At 34.9% G+C, this 25,306-nt stretch overlaps 1 protein-coding gene across 2 annotated transcripts in view; it reads right to left on the bottom strand.

Moving 5' to 3' along the window:
• LOC150102245 (galactose mutarotase-like) overlaps window positions 1–25,306 on the bottom strand; it is an 88,434-nt gene that overhangs the window by 51,625 nt on the left and 11,503 nt on the right. For both annotated transcript variants that reach the window (XM_090399003.1, XM_090399004.1), the window contains exons 2-3: window positions 19,090–19,244; window positions 6,067–6,276 (exon numbers count right to left, since the gene is read on the bottom strand). In XM_090399003.1, the coding sequence (XP_090255129.1) occupies window positions 6,067–6,276; window positions 19,090–19,244 (365 nt within the window). The remainder of the gene's footprint in view (window positions 1–6,066; window positions 6,277–19,089; window positions 19,245–25,306) is intronic.

Below are 25,306 nucleotides of genomic sequence, written 5' to 3'. Positions count from 1 at the left end.
CTTTTATCTGCTTGCTGAGCTCAGCAGAAGTCAACTTCTGCTGAGCCAGCGAACATTATTGTACAACAGAAGTTCCCTATCATCATCTGCCTGTAATTTAAATAATAGCCGTTGCAGGCCTTTTCCTCAAACAGAATTTACAATTTTAAATGTAATATCCAAAACATGTTTTGGATATTACATTTAATATTACATTTTTGTGTTTAATCTTTTACTATATAATACTTGTTGAATAATACAGTGCTACGTTAAAAAATATGGATATTTGTCATCGTTTTTACATAATGAAATGAAGCCTGATTTATTACCTATCATTGCAGGAGCACCATCAGTAGTAATAGACACAAGTTTAGAAAGCGGAAGTTTGTGTTGTTTCACAAATTCATCAAATGCTGAAAAAAAGTCTTCTCCCCTAGTCCTTCCCAATAATGGTATAATTTTCGAAAGTTCTTCTTTACTTGAATAATCTTGAAATACCACGCGAATAAATACCATTAACTGAGCAATATCAGTGAAGTCGTTTGATTCATCAAATTGTAATGAAAACACAGCACACTGGTGAATGTCTGACATTAACCTGGCCTGGAAACTTTTCTCTGGCAATTGGAACTCTTCCTTTCAGCAATTTGAAACCTTGTCTGCAGCCTAGAAGTAGTCTCTCTCTAGCGACGTCTCGAACTGAGAAGCTCCTCTCTCAAGCAACGTGGATCTGGGCAGTCTCCTCTCTGACAGCAATTCTGGAACTGGGACCCCTTCTGCTTGCTTCAGTCCCTTTTTGTTAGGCCTCCTCTGAGACCTCACATGAAGTTTGGCAACCCCTAAAGAATCGGTATGAGTCTTTCATCTTAAGTTTCAAGTTCGGCACGCCTTTTGTTCTCCTCTGCTTTCTTTTGATTGTAAGTTGCCGGCCATCGGAAAGTTGTTTGGACTCTTTCCGACTGACTTCGGAGATGTTTACACTTAGAGCCTGCAAGCCTTTCTCATACATACAAGTTTCAATAACAATCTTTCTAATGCCGCCATGTACAGCTTCGGCAACAAAAACATTGCCTTTGTTTTTAATACTCTTAACATATTCTTATTAAAGCAGTATATACAGTTAGCTTCAAAAGAGTTATTCACAAAAACATCTAATAGAAACTATACCGAGACAAACAAAGTTTATTTTTTTTACAATATTCACATGGGACTTAACCTAAGTAAAAAATCGATGTAATGTGCTTTGGAATATTTAAGCTACAATCGAGTTTTTACACTCTGCTTATAACTGTATTCACTCCACTCGCTGTTTGACTTCCACTGATCCAAATTAATTCATTTACCCGGACTTATAAGAAAATTAGTTTTGACAATTTTAACGAAAAATAAATAAACAATAGCAATACACTTAAAGCAAATGAAAAATAATACAAAATAATGATAAATAAAATATTATGTTTTCAGTTTTAATTAAATTTTTAAGTAAGGAGAAATACACAAGAGATCAACCAAAAATCGCTCCGCTATCGACGGGTTGAACACCCCTGGTATATGCCATAGAGCAGCTTTAACAAGAAAATTACTAAACTTAAATTTACCACTAACATTAAATTAAGATATTTGTATATAGAGATCTATACAAGAAGACGATTGTACAATGAATAGAAGTGTATGTATGATATGCCAAATGAATCAAGTAGCAAATACAATTCTTTACTTCATTGCATAATTTTACTGTAGTCATTTATTTATGTCTAATAATTACAATAGCATTAACAATAGAATTAATGATCCATCTCTCTCCAATTCAGCCCATCTCACACAGCATTTGGTTTCTACTACTTGCATCAGTGCCAGTGTTTAATCTGAAAACATGCAGGAACTACTCAACATTCCTTTACAGCTCAACTCCAAATCCACAGAACAAATTTCTTCTCATCCTTGTTCATGTCCTCTGAAACAGTCTCCCATATTATGTGCTTCCCAAGGAACATAATCCACAGCTCTTTAAATTAAGTGCAAACAAGTTCCTTCTTACCGATCCATGGCACTAAAATACTACTGGGTAGCCAACTCTTGTGTATGGGATTATAATAATAAAAAATAATAAATTAATTAAAAAAAGAATACATGTACATACATATAAATGTCTCCTCAGTTTAAAGAAGCAGATATGTAATATCAATGAAATTCAATGAAAAAGGAAAAGTTGGTCCTTGTTGGGGATCTAAATAGTAGAGTAGGAAATGATTGTGAGACATACAAAAATATTTTGGGAAAATTTGGAGAAAAGGGCAAAGCTAATAATAATGGCAAATATCTGTTGGATTTCTGCTCAGGACATGGACTGGTTATTACTAACACCATGTTCCAACATAAAAATGTGCACAAATTCACATGGAGAGAAGAGGCTAGGAATAAGAAAAGTCTCATTGACTATGTTATTGTTGATAGTGATGTTTTCTCCTTGGTGCAGGACACCAGAGTGTACAGAGGATTTGAAATTGGAAGTGATCACTATTTAGTCTTCAGCAGGATAAAATTGAATTTCATATTGAAAAGAATAACATGTAAGAAAGTTTTAAAGCGAATAAAAGTTGAGCAGCTCTCAGATGTAAACTGTAGACTAAAATACAGAAATATTATTGAAAAGAAAATGAAAGAGTTTGAGAACAGGAATCAAACCTTGGAGATTCAGTGGCAAACTCTGAAGGAAACATCGATTGATTCTGCCAGAGAGGCATGTGGTGAGGTTGTGTGCAAAGATAAAAAAATCAGAACTCCCTGGTGGACACAGGAAGTTAAAGAGGCAGTGAAGGAAAAGAAGAAAGCATATCAAAAGTTCCTGGCAAATAAGTCAGCTTTTACTCTTACAGAATACAGAGACAAATGTAAGAAAGCTAAACAGTGTGTAAAACTAGCTAAACAAAAGTCATGGGAGGACTTTGGCAAGAATATAGAAAATAAATATCAAGAAGGTGGCAAAATATTCTGGAGGTTGTTGAAGAAGCTTAGGAATGGAGGAAAGAGTGCTGTAAAAGGAATTAGAGATGATAAAGGTGAAATGAAAACAGGAGAAAAAGATATCCTTGAAGTATGGAGTAATTACTTTGAAAAACTGCTAAATGAAACAAGCAGTGATGACAGCACAGTGATAAAAAACACGGACCAGGCATGCAGTCAGGAATACATATCCATACTTGAAGTAGAAAAAGCCATCAAAGGCTTGAAATGTGGAAAGGCAGCAGGAGTAGATGATATTCGACCAGAAATGCTGAAGAATGGTGGTATAAGAGTCTTACAGTGGCTGCACTGCATAGTTCAGAAAGCCTGGACAGAGGGACGAATTCCCGATGATTGGAGTAGAGCTCTCATAGTACCCATATATAAAAAGGGAAATAAAACTGAATGTGAGAATTACAGAGGTATTTCCCTACTGAGTGTTCCTGGCAAGATCTATGCCAGTATACTTGAGAAACGGTTGAGAAGAATTGTGGAAGAAAAGCTGGGTGAAGAACAAGCTGGATTCAGGCCAAATAATGGCTGTCAGAATCAGATCTTCACTTTACGACAAATAGTCGAGAAAGCATGGGAATATAACAAAGATCTGTATTTAAGTTTTGTCGATTTGGAAAAGGCATATGACAAGGTGCCAAGAGAGAAGCTATTCAATACGCTGCAGTTATATGGTGTCAATGGGGCATTATATCAAGCAATACTTAGTCTTTATTTGAGTTGTGAGTCAGCAGTTAGAATTGAAGGAAGTACAGGAAGATGGTTTAATGTTAAATCTGGTGTGAGACAAGGATGTACATTATCCCCTCTGTTATTCATTATCTATATGGATCACATTATGAAGGAATGTGGTATTAAACCTGATATCAAAATTGGAGATGTTAATGTCAGCTCTTTGCTTTATGCGGATGATGTTATACTTCTAAATAAATCCGCTACAAGTCTGCAAGATTCTCTGACTAAATTGAATAGCTGTTGTAATAGATATGGTATGAAGGTCAGCAATAAAAAGACAAAGACAATGAAAATAGGCAGAATCATTGAAAATGTCAACTGTGTTGTGAATGGAGAACCTGTGGAACAAGTAAAACATTTCAGCTACTTAGGCACAATTTTTACTGAAGATGGTAAACTAAATATAGAAATAGACAACAGAATCAGCAAAGCTGGTATCGTGGGAAGTCAATTGAATAAATTCATATGGAATAAGAAAGAAATTAGTAGGAACACTAAATTAGCTGTATACAAGACTGTGTTCAAACCAATTTTAACTTATGGATCTGAGAGCTGGGTCAGAAGTAAAACACTTGACCAAAGACTAGAGACCGCAGATATGAGAGTCCTGAGAAAGATTAGAGGCGTGAACAGATGGCATCAATGGCAATATCATATTAAAAATGAGGATATTAGGAAAGAACTTGACATTGTCAGCATCCAGGAATGCGTTAGGAGAGCTAATCTCAGATGGTATGGTCACTTAAATAGAATGGGAGAGGAAAGATTAGCAAAACAAGTGTTCTCTGCCAGGTTGGCAGGAAAACGACCCAGAGGAAGACCAAGATATAGATGGATTGATACGGTACAAAGTGCCTTAGACGATAGAAATATAAGATCTGATAATGTTGGAGTCTTGACAAGTAACAGACTGATTTGGAGGAAAATTGTAGATAGGAAGTTAGTAATGATGTAATTTTTTCATGTAGTACTGTCATATCCTGTACACCCCTTGAGGGTACATGGCAGGAATTTGATGATGATGATGATGAAATTCATTGATATAGCAATAGTTGGCGATATTACATATCACCACCTATTGCTTATCCAACATCAATAGACTAGACAAGTGGTATCTGTGCATGTTAATAAACATGAATAAATAATAGTTACATCTGTCACATAATTTTTATTTGTTGTACCTTGATTTTCTCTATTAATAGATCACATGCTATATTTAAATTTTTATACTTTCTGAAACAGGTTTTTGTTTTGTTTTTTTCCTTTTTTGGACAAGTACTAGGCTGCAGACCCAATTGACAGACTAACAGCTGTGATACATCATACCTGACAATATCTGTTTAAATTGCTGATGATGAAAGACAAGGGATCACATCTAGAAGCTGAGTAAGTAAGGATGTGAAAACTTGAATTTTTTTGTTTAGAGAGTGTGCACAAGCAGAATGGGTTACTAAAAAGTTTAAATGCATAATCAGTGAATGAGTTTAAGGAGAGGCATGATCAGCATCATGTGAATATTGGTGGGCCTCTGTAATGAGTCTTCAGGGTTCATGGAAATGCTTGAATAATAATAATTTAAAAAAATGTGGTAAACAACTATTGCAAATGTTGGTACTTCTTATGGTAATGTTACAGCAAAATTAAGATATCTAAATACTTAGAAATATTCCCCCCCCCCCCCTCTATGCAGATGTTCAGTGAGGAATTCCACAACAGCTTTGAAGTTTTCACTGACATGAAAGCTTTTCTGGATGCCACCTGCAAATTATTTTAAAAGCATTCACATGAAATTCATGAAAAAAACTTAGTCATCAGTTTCATTTGAGGTCTCTCTCTCTCTCATTATTTTTTACTATGCAGTTTACTTATAAAAGAATTCAGAAACTCACAAGCTTATCACACTTCCAGCTTCTAAAGACTAATTTATCCAAAAATAATGAAAGGAATATTTTTTTTTTTTGGTTATAAATCATTATTTGCAGCATTTCTGATGAATAATCCAGATAAATATGAGGTCAAACCAATGGAGTGCTTGCAGCACCTCCCAATATAATCAGAAGAATGACTATCTTTTGACAAAACCTGGGTTTTGTCAAAAGATAGTCAGCCAGGATGGGATGAATTTTTATGTTTTTCAACTACTTAGCCTTATATATAGAAACAAGAGAGTACTTTTACTATACAAAATTCATGCCTACCTCTCTTCTTCCCTGCAAATCCAACATTCAGATGTTGATTCTCATAGCTAACCTTAACTATTCTAGCATATTCAACCACAATGCACAAGAATAAAACAAAATGAAGTAATATGGATCAGTATCATAAAAGCATACTTACATGACCTCCCAAATTGAAATAGGAATGGTTAGTAATATTAACAGGTGTAAGATGTGTTGATGAGGCAGTAGATTGAACCACAAGTTCATTTTCTTCTGTCAGTTCATATTTAACCTGAGCAGTGACCTGACCTGGATAACCTTCTTCCCAACAAGGACTGACATATGTGAAAATAACTGTACTTCCTTCAACATGAGATTCCCATATTGCCTAAATAAATCAATATAAATTAGGCATACATATGTATGTTGACGTAGCATATATAAGTCAATTTATATGGTTAAATTCTCAAGGACAGACCTTAATGTTTCAATCAACTTACAGCATTCATTTTCAATCATGGGGAAAACAGTTCGGGGAAAATAAGCAAGTATGAAATAAAGAAGCTCTGCAAGTACTATAAATGAATAATAACTGACTTAACATTGCATAAAAATCCGACACATACATTATTGCACATCTTTATATTGTACAACTTGTATGACAAGGTTCCATGCACTAGAGAGAATGAAGCATGATTTATGTTATGGCTCTGCAAGAAATATGATTTCTTCAGTTTCCAGGCTTTTTTTTTTTCCCTTTGTGTTAATCACAGAATAGGTGTAATGCTCAGAATTCTTCCACTAGATTTTGAGAGAAATTTCTTTAACATTTAAGATTCCTAGATGTGAGGATACAGAGATAGAGAACCGGCATTAATACAGTTATAGGTAATGTCCCAAACACATTCCATTATTGGACATTATCAGACAGTTTATATTTGCTTATGTTATTTACATTAGTTCTTAAATATTATCACTGAAATGTTTCCAGATAATAAAATCAATGACACGAGGAATGGAAAACTTATGTCCTAATAAATTCCACACTGCTGGCGAAGTCTTTCATGTGCAACAATCATATGAATATACAAATCAACATGCTAGATGGCAATGCCCTGCCATATGCTTTGGCAGCATGATGGTGAGGAGTGTTTTTTTTTTAAACATGCTAAGTCCCATCCCACAAGTGCAGAGCAACCTGCTTGAATATTGCTGACAATGAAATAAATCCCTTCGTGGTCATAGTTTATCTGCCTTCTAATGCTTACTTGATTCTAGAAACATGAAAATGACTTTATAGCACTCCATTAGCCTACTTAATAATTTTTTAAAAAAAATGAAATGAAATGAGCTATTTGCAAAAAGGATCTGACAAAGTCCAAGCTGAAATAACTCTGAGATGTAATAAAGTCAGAATAAACCAGTAGTCCAGTATGTGTGCAGCATCACACAGAGTCTGTATTGACAAATTGAAGTTGCTCTTAAGGTCAAGAGGTGATACTACTCATTGTAAGATGTGTGTGTGTGTATATCTTGTGACCTCTCATGTGTGGGGTTTAGATAAAATATATGTGCAACAATCTACTACACACACAGTATTAATGAGCAGACAATAAAAAATAAATATTTAGGGAAAAAAATGAACTACAAAATAAATATAAATAGTGGAAGTAAATCAAGTTATAAAACACCAATTTATGAACATCTGTAGAAGAATAAAGCTAATGAAAGTATTCACTATTAATCATAATAATCCTAAGGGACAATCTGTGTCACTATGGAGAGTTCCCTCATCCAGGTCATCTTATTTCCAGCTTTCTCTCTTTAGTAGTTTATAACCTCTTTCAATTAATCTAAACACCTCTTCAAAGATGTATATTTCAGCTATTCTCTTCTTTTCCTGGAATCTTTCTTTCTAATCCATTTATAATCCATTCATTATGTCTCCACACACGTCCTAGGAATTTCATCTTTCTTTCTTTCTGACTGTCTTCTTCAATACCCTGTTCTCTTTTATTTCATGCATTGGATTTTCTCTCTCCCCAATTTACTCCTACCAATACTATCCAGCAGCACATTTGAAATACCTCAATTCTTTTTCAGTCTTCTGCTGTTATAGTCCAAGCATCACAATTATATAAGAATATGCTCCAAACAAACGTTTTTATAAATCTTTTCCATAAATTTACTTATCATACTTGTAATAAATTATCTCTTTTTTTCTTTAATACTTCTTTTGATATAAATTCTTCTTCATATTTTCAACTAGCATCTTCTGTCTTCTTGAATAGTTTCTCCAAGATATATGAACGATTTGATTTATTCAAAGTCTTGCCTCTAATAACTATTTTATCTACGTTATTTTGTTTCTTTCAATATGCCACCTTTATTTTAGTTTTTGTTGCATTTATCTTAAGTCCATATTCAAATAAAGCATCGTCCATCTTAGATGTGTTTTAAATCCTGTTCATTCTAACTAATACATCTATATCATCAGAAAAATGTATCATATGTATCTGCTCTCTACCTACAGTTATCCCACTCATTCCTTCTTTTATTAATTTCACTGCATTCTCTATATACAGGTTGAAAAGTAAGGATGACAGCATACAACCTTGTCTTACACCTTTCTTTACATTTCTGAAGTTTCATTTTCCTGTATTCGTATCTTCATTTTCTGGCTGGTATACAATTTCTTAATTAGTCTCCTATCTCTCTCTCTCTCTAGTCTATTTCAATTTCCTTTATTATTTGAAAAAGCTTGTTCTGTACATTACCAAATGCCTTTTTCGAATCTATAAAAGCAATTATGTAGCTTCTTTACTTCAATGTATTGTTCTTGAGGCTAGTATTGCTTCTCTAGTTCCTTTACCATTCTGGAATACAAACTGATCATCTAAATCATATTCAATTTTTAATTTTATTTTAAACCTCATTATATTTAGTATGATCTTTAAGGCATGATCAAGTGAATTTAACATTTGATAACTTTTACAGTCTGTTGCATTCCCTTTCTTGAGTATTGTTACCATCGAATTTGCATAGAAATCACATACTTTCTGTTCCTCATGATAGATTAACTTAATCACTTTAATTGCAGGTGAAATACTTGCTAGTATTACAGGTGAAATATCTGTTTGACAAAAAAAAAAGGAAAATTACTTACTGGTAATAAGTTACCAGTAAGTAATTTTCCTTTTTTTGTGTTGTACCATTTTACCTTTTGTTTTGGGATTGCAAGTGTGCACAGTAATTATCTGATATGTCTTGTCAGCTCTTCCTGTTATTAATTTGTATTCAACTTGACATTTTTTCTATCTAGTTCTCCTTTGCTTTTTTTACTTGGTTTATTTCGATCTTCTATTAATTAAGTATCTCATTTGTAATCCAAGGCTTCTATGGTTGTAATTTTATAAATCCTAGCACTTTGTCTGCTGATCTTTTAGATTTCCTTGATGATCAACTAATCTTTCTCACTGTTTTTCAAACATGCGATAGGTTTCTTTTTAAAATTCATTTTTTGTATCTGAGGTCTTCAGTAGTTTGATATATTTCTTCTTCTTCTTAATCTATGTATTTTCTTGTTTTATTTTGCATTTTACAATAACAAGTGAGTGGTCACTTCTATTTCAACTCCTGGATAGCTGTAACATGAGCTGATTTCTGTATCTCCTCTTGACTAGCATGTAATCAATCTGATATCAAGCAACATCTGCTGGTGCTTTTCATGTATAGCATCTTTGTTTAGGAACCTCAAAAAAGTGTGCTACCAACTATAAGGTTATGTTGATTGTAGAAATCTAACATCTTTCTCCTCTTGCATTCTTCCTGCCTAGTCCAAATCATTTAGTGATTTGGACTAGGCAGGAACAATCGCTGCCCTCTCCAACCACTGCATACAAGCACCCCATTATATACTATTATCTTTAATTGATGTTATTAGTTATTTTCTATGCCTCTTTTATCTGATCGTCTGAATTAGTTATTGGCACATATACTTGAATTATGGTGAGATCTAATCCACTGAAGTTACTGCTGTCATCAGCATTCTGTCATTCAGATATTAAGTATTTTTTACTTTCTTTACCAAATCTGCACCATTTTGTCCTTTTTCTCCTTCCAATTACCATTTTAATAATTCAAACCAAAAACTTTATTTTCTTCTTGCCAATAATTCTTCTAAGTTGTAGATGTTGGCAGTTCTCTAGAGAATTTCTCCTCATCCTCAGAAATGCTAGCACAGCCAATCTCAAGTGCATGCTGACTGCTTAAAAAATGCTACATGAGAATACCCTTCATGATTTCATTTTTTATTGGGTTGTTTTCAGTCTTTCCAATATTTATACTCGACATGTCACAAAATTGGTTTAGGTGGTGTTATACAGAGATGGCAAGGTTTTCCCCTCTTGCAGGACATGCAAACTGGCCAGAAAAACAATTTACAGACATAACACATTGCCTCACAACCATTGTTGCTTTGGCCACAAATCCAAAACAAGCATCAGAGAAATCATTTTTACAGGCATAGAGCCACTCCCCATTTCATCCTTATGCAAGGTTTTGTTCTCCTAAAAATGTGTCAAGAATATGCAAAATAAAAATGAGTAGAATGTAACTGGAGGTTTCAGTGAAACCTCCAGCTTCCTTCTTTTGCCTATACTAAATGTTGCAAATAAATTATCAAAATCTGACTTTGCAAAGACTAAAAGCAAGACGCTTGTGTCATGTCTAAAAGTAGTTGTACTTTCTGATCATTTCCCACCCTTTCTGCATCATGATGGTGCTACATCATTAACCCACAGAGAAAACCAATATTCTGGTGTCTTACTTTTCCCTCTGACTCTTGCATTCTTTTCAATGTCATTATTTTTCCATAGATAAAAAGGGAAAAAACTATGCAGATCTAAGTTGCTCCTTTAGGTTTTTTCCCCATCAATTATGCATTCTCTTTATATCTAAAATTATGATTTGTGTTATTCTATAATTTTGGCTTATGTTTTTTTTTCTTTATAGCTTTCTTGTGTATGTTTCGTCCAGTATGAATTTAATGTGACATCTGACAGTCACAGTTTTGTATCTTACAAATAACAATTAACTCTCCCTATAGGGAATGCAAAAGACCACAAGAATAATGTTATAGTAGACAGTTTGTATAGCAACTTTTCTTTAGAATTGCAGTGAGTCACTAGGGCTTCAGTCAGAACAATTCAGTAATTTGTTAGTGAACAAGATTTTTAATAGTGAGAGTCAGCTATATTTAGCCAATCACAAAATAACATCATCTGACTGGAATCCTCAATCCATGTGAAGATTAATTTTTATACAAAATACCTGAAATATATAGTTGATTAATATCTAGTATTTGTGACAGTCACAGTTTTGTATCTTACAAATAACAATTAACTCTCCCTATAGGGAATGCAAAAGACCACAAGAATAATGTTATAGTAGACAGTTTGTATAGCAACTTTTCTTTAGAATTGCAGTGAGTCACTAGGGCTTCAGTCAGAACAATTCAGTAATTTGTTAGTGAACAAGATTTTTAATAGTGAGAGTCAGCTATATTTAGCCAATCACAAAATAACATCATCTGACTGGAATCCTCAATCCATGTGAAGATTAATTTTTATACAAAATACCTGAAATATATAGTTGATTAATATCTAGTATTTGTGATCCAAGGAGGTTTGTGATTATGCTACTAAAAAAACAACAACAGATACATGAAATTGTAAGACATAAAACAATAAAGGTAAACTTTCTGAATTTTGAGTAAGATAATGTAAGAGATGAAAATCTGAGATGAAAAAGTTGGAGATTTATAAAGAAAGAACAAGACATAAATTCCAAATATATAGAAATGTTGTGGAAAAACTTGTTAAGAAGAGGAAAAGTTAATAATTAGTTTTGCTCTTTAAATAGTAAGCATATGCTAGATTTCTGTTCAGAACAGCCTGCTCATTACTATTGAACATTTGAACATTAAAATGCATATAAATTCTTGGTCACTCACCTCTGGATCCTCTCCACCACTCCCTCATTCCCAAGAAACCTAGGTGACCAGACCTGAGCACAGTAATCCAGATGTGGTCATATTAAGGCTTTATAAAGAGGAATGAAAACTCCCTTATCTCTGCTTGTTAGTGTGTTCTTCAATAACAAGTAATCCTGTGAGCTACCCTACTTACTTCAGTAATATGGCCTCTAAACTTCAACTGTCTATCTTCTACTACACACACAAATCTCCGGCTTCATCAGTTTCCTGGAGTATAGTTACCTCAATGTGGCACATAGCTTATCTTTGTAACCCAAAACACACAACTTTACACTTTTCCACATTAAATTGACATTATGTTTTGCCCATACCATCAGCCTATTCAAATCATCTTGCAAACTCTCTATACATAACACTGATTGACTATTATCCTACCCAACTCTGCATCATCAACAAACAACTGAATACCTCCTTTCAAATGATTTCATATATCATTTATGTGCAAATTAAAACAGCAGTGGTCCAAACACACTACTAGTCATCTGCCTTCTTCTGGATTCTGCTCCTCCATATATTACTTTTTGGTATCTGTCCACCAATCACCATTTTATCTATATCACCAGTTTCATATCCAGCCCCATTTGTTGATGTTTCCATAATTAAGTTCATAGGGAACTTTATTGTGCAAACATATCCTGTCAGACACCTTTGCGAAATCCAGCAGTATCATCATGTAGCCATTCTCTTTATCCAGGTCAGTTGTCACACAGTTATAAAAAAAATTAGTAGATTATCAAGGCATGCCATACCCTTCACAAATCCATGCTGCCCCCTCATGGAATATACATTCTTATCCACCTATTCCTGAATTCTCCTTTTGACCAACTTTTCCCGTACTCACAACCGCCACTCCTGAGATTCTGATTGGTCTATAATTTTATTATTACGGGTATCTCCATGGAGTCAGTAGACTCATCACGGGAGACCCAAACTAGCAAAACAATATCTATCATATCTCTTCTTTAATTCATTTACAGATGAAGAACTCATTACTGAGTCAAGCAATGAATTCCACTCATTCACCACCCTCCAGGCAAAAAATCTCGTTCTCACACCCTTGTTAACCACACTTTTCTTTAATTTCCAGGGATGACCTCTTGTTCTTCCATCACTATCACACAGCTGAAACATTTCTCCTGCATCAATATTATAAAAGTCTTTTAGTAATTTAAATGCTTCTATCATATCCCCTCTTCTCCACCTATCAACCAACCTCTGCAATCCACAAGCTTTCAATGTAGGGAGCATTTTTTACATCACTCACCAACCTAGTCACTCTTCTCTGAACTCTCTCCACAACCTCCTCATCTCCAAGGAATCCAGGCGACCAGACCCGAGCACAGTAATCCAAATGTGGAAGTATCAATGCTTTATAAAGGGGAATAGTAACCTCTTTATCTGTGGATGTTAGTGTGTTCCTCAATAACCACGTAATCCTATGTGTAATCTTGGACACCTTAGCAATGTGTCCCCTGAACTTCATCTCCCTATCCACCAACACCCCTAAGTCCCTAGCCTCATCAATCTCTTGGAGTACAGTTCCATCAATGTAGTACACAGCCAGTAATCTTTTAATCCCAAAATGCATAACCTTACACTTTTCCATGTTGAACTGACATTCATTACCCTTTGCCCATTTTGCCAGCTTAATTTGCTACCACAGACTTAGATCCTCCTTTATGCAAAGGAATTATTTTGTCCTCCTTCCATTCTCTTGGGACTTTACCAGAGCTGAGACTTAAATAGCCTAGTCAAAGGCATCACCAATTCCTCTGCACACTCTTTTAAAATGTAAGCCAATTGTATCCCACCCAATCCCACAGATGTATTTGCATTCAGATTCTACAATATCCAAAGTACATCCAATTCATCAACCTCTGTTCTCACATCAGTCCATGTCATCTCTGTCATAACAATACCTTCAACTTGGATGATGAAGTATGACAAAAGGAATCAAAAATCATAATATACAAAAACTGTACAGTGAAAAGTACTTACCGTACTTACTTTGAAAAGGTTAAATGAAATAACAAATAGCAGAAAAGTGGTAATAAAATATCCAAGCAGAATGAAATTAGGAGTACATATTAATACCTGAGGTAGAAAAATCCATCAGAAGCTTGCAACATGAAAAGATAGCTGGAATAGATATTTGACCCAAAATGTCAAGGTAAATTTTATGGTAGCCACATTGTATAATTCAGAAGAACCGAAGGTCAAATATCAGATGACCTAAGCAGAGCTCTTGTCATAAATTTATAAAAGAAAAATTAATTAGAAAAAATAAAATAAATGAGGAACATGGAGGAAATGTCCTTAATTTCCAGCATAGCTGAGGGGGGGGGGGGGAGATAGAAGAATAGTTGAAGGAAAAATTGGAGAATAAGATGGATTTAGGCCAAATGGAAGCCCAAGACCAGATATTGTTACCTTATGACAAACAAGAAATCATGAGAACATAATAAGCATCTAAGCTTACTGATATCAAATTATGCCATAAAGCGCCACGGGAAAAGCAATTTAAAGCACTAAATCACTATGGTGGAAAGCAATCATATGGAGTGATAACAGTGTATAATTAAGCTGCAAGTTTCAATTCTGACTACTATGTGTAGATAGTAGTCAGAATTTAAAAATAAAAATTTAAAAAAAAATATCATCATCATCATCAAATTCCTGCCATGTACCCTCAAGGGGTGTACAGGATATGACAGTACTACATGAAAAAATTACATCATTACTAACTTCCTATCTACAATTTTCCTCCAAATCAGTCTGTTACTTGTCAAGACTCCAACATTATCAGATCTTACATTTCTATCGTCTAAGGCACTTTGTACCGTATCAATCCACCTATATCTTGGTCTTCCTCTGGGTCGTTTTCCTGCTAACCTGGCAGAGAACACTTGTTTTGCTAATCTTTCCTCTCCCATTCTATTTAAGTAACCATACCATCTGAGATTAGCTCTGCTAACGCATTCCTGGATGCTGACAATGTCAAATTCTTTCCTAATATCCTCATTTTTAATATGATATTGCCATTGATGCCATCTGTTCACGCCTCTAATCTTTCTCAGGACTCTCATATCTGCGGTCTCTAGTCTTTGGTCAAGTGTTTTACTTCTGACCCAGCTCTCAGATCCATAAGTTAAAATTGGTTTGAACACAGTCTTGTATACAGCTAATTTAGTGTTCCGACTAATTTCTTTCTTATTCCATATGAATTTATTCAATTGGCTTCCCACGATACCAGCTTTGCTGATTCTGTTGTCTATTTCTATATTTAGTTTACCATCTTCAGTAAAAATTGTGCCTAAGTAGGCACAATTTTTACTGAAGTGTTTTACTTGTTCCACAGGTTCTCCATTCACAACACAGTTGACATTTTCAATGATTCTGCCTATTTTCATTGTCTTTGTCTTTTTATTGCTGACCTTCATACCATATCTATTACAACAGCTATTCAATTTAGTCAGAGAATCTTGCAGACTTGTAGCGGATTTATTTAGAAGTATAACATCATCCGCATAAAGCAAAGAGCTGACATTAACATCTCCAGTTTTGATATCAGGTTTAATACCACATTCCTTCATAATGTGATCCATATAGATAATGAATAACAGAGGGGATAATGTACATCCTTGTCTCACACCAGATTTAACATTAAACCATCTTCCTGTACTTCCTTCAATTCTAACTGCTGACTCACAACTCAAATAAAGACTAAGTATTGCTTGATATAATGCCCCATTGACACCATATAACTGCAGCGTATTGAATAGCTTCTCTCTTGGCACCTTGTCATATGCCTTTTCCAAATCGACAAAACTTAAATACAGATCTTTGTTATATTCCCATGCTTTCTCGACTATTTGTCGTAAAGTGAAGATCTGATCCTGACAGCCTCTATTTGGCCTGAATCCAGCTTGTTCTTCACCAAGCTTTTCTTCCACAATTCTTCTCAACCGTTTCTCAAGTATACTTGCATAGATCTTGCCAGGAACACTCAGTAAGGAAATACCTCTGTAATTCTCACATTCAGTTTTATTTCCCTTTTTATATATGGGTACTATGAGAGCTCTACTCCAATCATCGGGAATTCGTCCCTCTGTCCAGGCTTTCTGAACTATGCAGTGCAGCCACTGTAAGACTCTTATACCACCATACTTCAGCATTTCTGGTCGAATATCATCTACTCCTGATGCCTTTCCACATTTCAAGCCTTTGATGGCTTTTTCTACTTCAAGTATAGATATGTATTCCTGACTGCATGCCTGGTCAGTGTTTTTTATCACTGTGCTGTCATCACTGCTTGTTTCATTTAGCAGTTTTTCAAAGTAATTACTCCATACTTCAAGGATATCTTTTTCTCCTGTTTTCATTTCACCTTTATCATCTCTAATTCCTTTTACAGCACTCTTTCCTCCATTCCTAAGCTTCTTCAACAACCTCCAGAATATTTTGCCACCTTCTTGATATTTATTTTCTATATTCTTGCCAAAGTCCTCCCATGACTTTTGTTTAGCTAGTTTTACACACTGTTTAGCTTTCTTACATTTGTCTCTGTATTCTGTAAGAGTAAAGGCTGACTTATTTGCCAGGAACTTTTGATATGCTTTCTTCTTTTCCTTCACTGCCTCTTTAACTTCCTGTGTCCACCAGGGAGTTCTGATTTTTTTTTATCCTTGCACACAACCTCACCACATGCCTCTCTGGCAGAATCAATCAATGTTTCCTTCAGAGTTTGCCACTGAATCTCCAAGGTTTGATTCCTGTTCTCAAACTCTTTCATTTTCTTTTCAATAATATTTCTGTATTTTAGTCTACAGTTCACATCTGAGAGCTGCTCAACTTTTATTCGTTTTAAAACTTTGTTACATGTTATTCTTTTCAATATGAAATTCAATTTTATCCTGCTCAAGACTAAATAGTGATCACTTCCAATTTCAAATCCTCTGTACACTCTGGTGTCCTGCACCAGGGAGAAAACATCAGTATCAACAATAACATAGTCAATGAGACTTTTCTTATTCCTAGCCTCTTCTCTCCATGTGAATTTGTGCACATTTTTATGTTGGAACATGGTGTTAGTAATAACCAGTCCATGTCCTGAGCAGAAATCCAACAGATATTTGCCATGATTATTAGCTTTGCTCTTTTCTCCAAATTTTCCCAAAATATTTTTGTATGTCTCACAATCATTTCCTACTCTACTATTTAGATCCCCAACAAGGACCAACTTTTCCTTTTTCATTGTGTCAGTTGCTTTTTCTAAAGCCTCAAAAAATTCCCCCACTTCTACCTTAGTAGAACCTTCTGTGGGACCATAGGCACAAATAAGTCTCATTGTCCAGTTCCCCATTCTCATATTTGCCCACATTACTCTACTTGAGACTGACTGCCATTCAAGAAGATTAGCCTCGTATTTTGTGTTGAATACTATGGCTACTCCTTCTTTTCCTTGATTGTCATTGCCTGAATATAACATTTTGTATTTATTGCTCAGAAAGATCTCACCAGTTTTTGTCTTTTTTGTTTCAGTCACCCCTATTATGTCGATCTGGTACTTATCTAATTCCTCAGCTAGCTCCATTTCTTTGCCATTCAGGCTTCTTACGTTGATAGTACCGATCTTTAACTCTGGTGATGTTGAGTTGGGGGTTTGTTTTCAGATTTGTTCCAGTAGCTGACTTTTCGCTGTTCGCCCTGGTTCCCTGGCGAAAACAACGGGGGCCTTGTTTAACCGGGCGACGCCCCAGCCGGCATGAAATTTTGTCATGTTGTACCATCATTTTTTATTTTGGTTTAACCAATAAGAATACAATTTGGTCGGCTAAATCCCAAATTGCCAGCCCATCCTCGTTCGTTCAGTATCAAAGTAGATACCCAACAGGGTGCACCACGAGAAGGTGAGGAGTGGACATTAGGTCAGAAGCCCTGGTCGGTTCTCCGCATTCCTTTTAAAGGCTATGTGGAGGTCTCCTCTCAGTTATACAGCTTTGACCCTTAAGCACCAAGAAATTTTTGATGTTCAATTATGTGTAAAACAGTTACATGCCGTCTCTACATGTGGTAATAATGTGGCCCATACAGATTATTAAGGAGAGTGGTATCAAATTTCATATTCAAACAGAAGATATTAAACCTAGTTCTTTACATGGCTAGCATTCTTTTAAATAAATTTTCCGAAAGCTTCAAATAACTGCTGTGACAAATATGATCAGAAAATCAGCAATTGCATTTTGATCACCTAAAACACTCCCAAACCAACTAAAAACTATGAAAAAGGCAGGGGAAAAATTCCCACTATTCAGAAGTAAAGAACCTATAGAACAGATTACACATTTTAGTTATTTAGGTACAATGTTCAGAAAAAGATAAACACACTAAATACAAAAATATATGGATTCATATATATTCATATCATTCAAATATGATTTATTCAACTAGCTTCCAACCATATGGAAATATGGTTAGAAGTCAGTAGAATAAGTTATATGGAACATTCTCAGAGAAAATTCAACCAAAAAATCAAATTAGCAGTATATAAGTAGAAATAAAACAGTTGATTAAAGACCGAGACTACACGAGTTTTGAGGAAAATTGCTGAATGCACAGATAGTATCGATGGCAAAACCAAATTGAAGATGAAGATATCAGAAATAATCAGAAATTTTTAATGTTCAAGAATTCTAAGCAGAAATAATCTAATATGGTGCAGTCATTTAAACAGAACAGGAGATGACAAGTCAGCAAAAACAAGTTACTAAAAGAGAGAGAAAAGGCAAGACTGAAAAAAATGGAGAAATAGATATCTTGATGCAGAGGGGGTGTGTTTTAGTTTTAGAAGATCAAAATGTAAATGCTCAAATCAAAAACCTGATAAATAAGAGATTGAAAGAAAGTTACTAATTGGAAACGAGTCATGAAATATTAATCAGTATTGGACTATCATAATATCTAGTACCTCTTGCAAGTAGATGAAGACAGAGAATCATTGAATTTTGTGTCTTCACCAGTCATTAAATTACAATCATATCAAGGGATATATTTGATTTTTACAACTGCTTTTCAGATAACTATATTAAAATCTAAAAGTGCAGAAGCGAAGCACAGGTCTCATTAGATATATGAAATTTAACACACCTTATCAAAACCTTTATAGCCACCATGCAAATGATGAGAACCACTGTTAGTTCGAAGCTGGTACTCTTGATCAAGAATGTGAAACTTTCCATTAGCTATTCGATTGGCAAATCTTCCAACAGTAGCACCAAAATAATACTGATGACTTAAGTAAGCTAAAAGAAACAATAAAGTAAGTTAATATGATCCATGAATATAATTAATACAATTATAGATTGTTATCTAAATAACTGGGCTAATATATATTGATTTTAAAGGAAAATATAACATTTTACTTTTGATTAGTAATTTAACTCATAAGTAACAACAATAAAGCTGTTTTACTTAAGTAAATTAACTTCTACACACACACACACACACACACACACATTTTTTTTTTTAAATGTGAATCTCGTGAAAGATAAAACCAATAATATTTTGTATTGAGGGTGGGCTAGGGACTAATAGATCAAATGTTCTATTTGATCTGAATCTTGATAATCTGGAAGCCCTGTTCTAAAGACTAAACATGGAACTTTTTCAAGCCACTTTAGGTCTCCAATCTCACATCATGCAATGAAATTCATTTACCACTTATAGAAATTCAGAAATACCCAAAGTGGAATGTGAACCCACAATCTGTTGGTTAGAGAGGAAACACTATTCAACCAACTAGGCTGAGAGCTATCATCTATCACAATCATTGCAAAGCAATTAGTATATATTTGAAAATGCTTTCATTTATTTTTAAAGAAGGTGCTATTTTAAAACTTATTACTAATTTAAAGAATCATTTTTTTTATATTATAACCAGTTACTTATAAAGTTATAATACACATCAACAACAAATTATTGTGTTTACAGTTTATTTATTAGCTAGTTTTGTAGCAAGTTTCATAATAAGTATGTGGTTTTTATAACCTCTAGAGTAATAATGTTTTTATTTCTTATGTCCACTTGCCAAATTTAGTAAGCCATAGTTATCTGATGCTTGCATGCAGAAAGAAATCCTAATAAAGAGGAATTTTCCTCATCTGCTTTTCATTAAATACTTCTAGAGGTATAGAATTTTTTTTTTCCCACCAAAAACAAGCATGCTTTCAAAGCAGAGATAGCTGGCCAATGTCTATCACTAATCATAGGTGACAATGATGAAGAGATGAGCAAACAAGTGCTGCTATCTCTTGGTTACCTAACCCTAACAGGATATGTTACTGTCTGAAATAATGTAGGTTCTACAGTCGATTTTCGTGAGTTTATGGGATGATAACCCGAATATTCGGAAGAAAAAACCTGCTTGCCCATGCTAGAGATCAACTAACTCGAGAACCAGTCAAAGATGGACTTAGAAAAAGTTCCTCCAGTCAGCGACTAGACTTGAACTTAAGTCTACCTTCAGGCAGCCTAGCACAGAGAATGCAAGCACCACTTCCACTGAGCTAAACAGGCCTGCTATAGGTTGTAATTTAAGTGGTTTATTTGCACATTATTTTTATACAGAAACAGGAATAAGGCTGAACACCTTTCTACATCATTCACTAGAATATTTGTCAATTGCAGAGTCTTTTGAACAGAAAGGGAAGGTAATATGCCTGACACACAAACCGGTAAAGGATTGTTAGTGGCTAAATGTGGAAGACATTTCTCACAGAATGGAGGGAAATGGGTAGAATAAGAGGCTATCCAAAGATGTATAACGAGAGAACATGAGCATGTTCTTTGCACAGAATGGTTGATGAGCAGAATGCATTGCCTGAGGGTGTGGCAAGTGCAGAAATGGCGAAAAGTGTTTCGGGAAGTTCCATGAGCACTGTGTGTGACAGCAAGACATTCTATAATCTCTTGACTCCATACAGGTTTGGTGTGAATAATAATAATAATATTATTTATTTAAGTTAACAGAAGCCTATAAACCAAATTTCATAACAAAAACCAACTTCTAACTTGATCTGCATGATGTTATAAAACTTAACATCATACATAACACAATAACAAGGAAGGAAATTACCTAAGACAATCCCAAAAAAGGTGCAATAGCATTCTTGTATTGTTGTATTATTCATTATCAATTGAACTTACATTTGGTTTATATATTATGGATGGTTCTGCCAAATCATGCACTAAAAGTGGTCTGATGCAAACTAAAATCGAGCCAATCTGACAAGATTGGGCAAAAATCCTCAATATCAAATTTCATTAAATTCTGTACATTATTATTATTATATGGGTATCTCCATGAAGTCGAAGTTTTACTGCAGGACACCTACATTAACCTTCATACACAAAATACCTATCATACCTCTCCTTAAATTCATTCACTGTCAGGGCATTAATAACTAATTCTCTCAATCTATTTCACTCATTCACCACCTTACAAGCAAAAAATCTAGTCTGCACACCCTTACACAACTTTCAGGGTAACTCTTAGTTCTCTCTCTCTATTTGTCATGTACTGAAAAATTTTTTGGTGAATAAGTCAGCTTGTGCTTTTAGCTCTCTACATTTGTCTCTGTATTCTCTAAGCTATGTGAGAAAGTAGTTAAACAAAAGTCATGGGAAGACTTTGGTAAGAACATAGAAAATAAGTATCAGCAAGATGGCAAAACATTCTGGAGGCTGTTGAAAAATATCAGAAATGGAGGAAAGAATGCTGTAAAAGGAATTAGAGATGATAAAGGCAACATGAAAACTGGAGAAAAAGATATCCTTGATGTAAGGAGTAATTACTTTTGAAAAATTGCTAAATGAAATAAGCAGTGATAGCACAGTTGTAAGAAACACTGACCACGCATGCAATCAGGAATACATATCCATACTTGAAGTAGAAAAAGCTATCAAAAGCCTGAAATGTGGAAAGGCAGCAGGAGTAGGTGATACTTGACCAGAAATGCTCAAGTATAGAGGTATAAAAGTCTTGCAGTGACTGCACTGCATAGTTCTGAAGGCCTGGACAGAGGGACGAATTCCAGATGACTGGAGTAGAGCTCTCAGAGTACCCATATATAACAAGGGAAATAAAACTGAATGTGAGAATTACAGGGGTATTTCCCTACTGAGTGTTTCTGGTAAGATTCATGCAAGTATACTTGAGAAGGATTGTGGAAACTGAATGAAGAACAAGCTGGATTCAGGACAAATAGAGGCGTCAGGATCAGATTTTCACTTTACAACAAACAGATGAGTAATTGTGGGAATATAACAAGGTTCTGTATTTAAGTTTTGTAGACCTGCAAAAGGCATATGACAAGGTGCCAAGAGAAAAGCTATTCAAAACACTACAGTTATATGGTGTCAATGGGACATTATATCAAGCAATACTTAGTCTTTATTTGAGTAGTAAGTTAGCAATTAGAATTGGAGGAAGTACAGGAAGATGGTTTAATGTTAAATCTGGTGTGAGACAAGGATGTACATTATCCCCCCTGTTATTCATTATCTATATGGATCACATTATGAAGGAAAGCAGTTTAAACCTGATATCAAAATTGGAGATGTTAATCTCAGTTTTTTACTTTATGCAGATGATGCTATACTTTTAAATAAATCCAGTACAAGTCTGCAAGATTCCCTGGCTAAACTGAATAACTGTTGTAATAAATTTGATATTAAAATCAGCAATAACAAGACAAAGACAATGAAAATAGGCAAAAACATTGAAAATGTCAACTGCATCATGACTGGAGAATCTATAGAACAAGTAAAACAGTTCAGTTAATTAGACACAATATTTTTGTTATGATGATAAATTAAATATGGAAATAGACAACAGAATTCACAAAGTTGGTATGGTAGGAAGTCAAATGAATAAATTTATATGGAATAAGAGAGAAATTAGTCAAAACACTAAATTAGCTGTATACAAGACAGTGTTCAAACCAATTTAAACCTATGGATCTGAGAGCTGGGTTAGAAATAAAATATTCAACCAAAGACTAGAGACTACAGATATGAGTCCTGAGAGAGAGATTAGGAGCATGAACAGATGGCATCAATAGCAATATGGAATCATATTAAAGAATAGCATATTAGGAAAGAACTTGGCACTGTTAGCATCCAGGAATGTGTTAGCAGAGCTAATCTCAGGTGATATGGTCATTTAAACAGAATGGGAGAGGAAACATCAGCAAAACAAGTGTTCTCTGCCAGGTTGGCAAGAAAAATACCCAGAGGAAGAAGTTCAAGATATATATAGGTGGATTGATACATTAAAAAGTGCCTTAGAAGACAGAAATATAAGATCTGATAATGTTGGAATCTTGACAGATAACAGATTGATTTGGAGGAAAATTGTTCGTAGGATGTTAGTAACGATATAAGTTTTTCATGTAGTACTATCATAATATTTTGTACACCCCTTGAGGGTACACATCAGGAATTTGATGATGATGAAAATTTCTTTTGTATCAATCATACAAAACCTTTAAGTTTCTATCATGCCCCCTCTTTTCAGCCTATCAAATGAACTTTGCACCTCACACCTTCAACCTATCCTCAAAAGGAGCATCCCAGAGTCATGTCATCAGCTTGGTCAGTTGTCTTTCAATGCTCTCCAACACTTCCTGATACCAATAAAATCCAGGTTACCAAATCTGTGTAGCCTTATAAAGAGGGTTAATAATCTCTCTATCCATGACTTACTTTTCACGGTATTAAGAACATCACATACACTTTTATCACAAAGATGTTTTATTAACGCTTATATTTCGCTGATTTTCAACTCAGCATCATCAGAGCACAACACACTTGTAAATGCGACAGTGAGTGAGTGAAACAATATAATTGGAAAAGACAAAAGATCTAAAGTCCTATTTTTTGGCGCCCTCTAACGGGAAAAAAAAAAAAAAAAAAAAAAAAAACAGCAGCTATCCAGGAGTTTTTCTTAGGATAATCGTCTCCCAAATTTTTGAAAAATTAATGCAACCATATTTGTTAAGGTTGGGAGAATTCTTCAAAGCCATTGCTGACTCAAAAAATAATCTTTCAGATCTATAACGACTCCTAAATAGCACATTCGTTTTCCTCCATCTAATCCTGTGTGAAGGAGTGTCCAAAGCATGGTCTGCCAGTCCCGACTTGCCATAGTAATAGTAACGAATGTATCTTTCATGTTCTTCCAGGCAGATGTTCACTGATCTTGCTGTTTGCCCATAATAGGACAAGTCACAGTCACAAGGCACTTCATACACTCCTGGATGTGCTAAAGGGTGAAGTTTATCCTTATATGAGCGGATCAGAGTTGCCGGCTTGACATGAGGTTTGAAAGTGGTGCGAAGGCCATGTTTCAACAATACTTTGGCTATCTTTCCGATGTACCTCTAATATAGGGTATAGAAATGGTCATGTTGTATTGTTGTGTATTAGGGGAGGGCAGAGTAATGGGCCTATGTAGTATTTTATCTATTTTGTAGGGATTGTAGCCGTTGGCTAAGAACGGATGGCGCAGGTATTGGAGTTCAGTGTTCAGAGCTGTATCGTTAGAACAAATGGCTCTGTGTGCAAGTGTTTTTAAAATGCCATACTATTGGACAGTATGATGATGATGTGATTGTTTATGTAGGTATCTTCCTGTGTGTGTGTAGGCTTTCTGTAAATAGAAAAAGATAGTGATCCATCTGAAAGGCAGGTGACTAATGTGTCAAGAAATGGTAAACAGTTATTTGATTCTTTTTCTACTGTGAAGTGAATTTTGGGGTGTTGGCTGTTTAGATAGGTGACAAAAGCATCCAAAGTGTCTTGTCCATGGGGCCAGACAGCAAACACATCATCTACATAGCATAACCACACTTGTGGCTTGTACGTAGCTGTGGTAAGTACTTTGTTGTCAAAGTGTTCCATGTAAAAATTTGCTAACGGGGGAAGGGGGGGGGGAACCCATAGCAGTACCATTAATCTGTTTGTAGAATTTTCCTCCCCATGTAAAGTAACCTGCAGTCATGGTAAATTGAAATAATTCAAAAATATCTGAAATTTAGACTTGATTAAATCAAGAGTGTCAATAAGTGGTACATTGGTAAATAAGGAGGTGACATCGAAACTAACCATTATGTCTGAATCTTTTAGGATTAGATTTTTTACAAAAGTAGAGGAGTTGCCAGTGGGGGGGGGCAAGCGACTTGGCTGAATGCCTGGCCAGTTTATATGTGGGACTATCTATGCTATCAACCATGAGGCGTAGGGGAATATTAGTTTTGTGGATTTTTGGTAATCCATAAATACGGGGTGGTTTAACATGAATTGG

This window comes from Typopeltis vanoorti, chromosome 10, assembly GCF_054136105.1.
Source record: "Typopeltis vanoorti isolate ZY-2024b chromosome 10, IOZ_Tvanoo_1.0, whole genome shotgun sequence".
Taxonomy (NCBI): domain Eukaryota; kingdom Metazoa; phylum Arthropoda; class Arachnida; order Uropygi; family Thelyphonidae; genus Typopeltis; species Typopeltis vanoorti.
The sequence above is the reverse complement of the archived record's forward strand: the minus strand, read 5'-3'. Positions and strand labels throughout refer to the sequence as shown.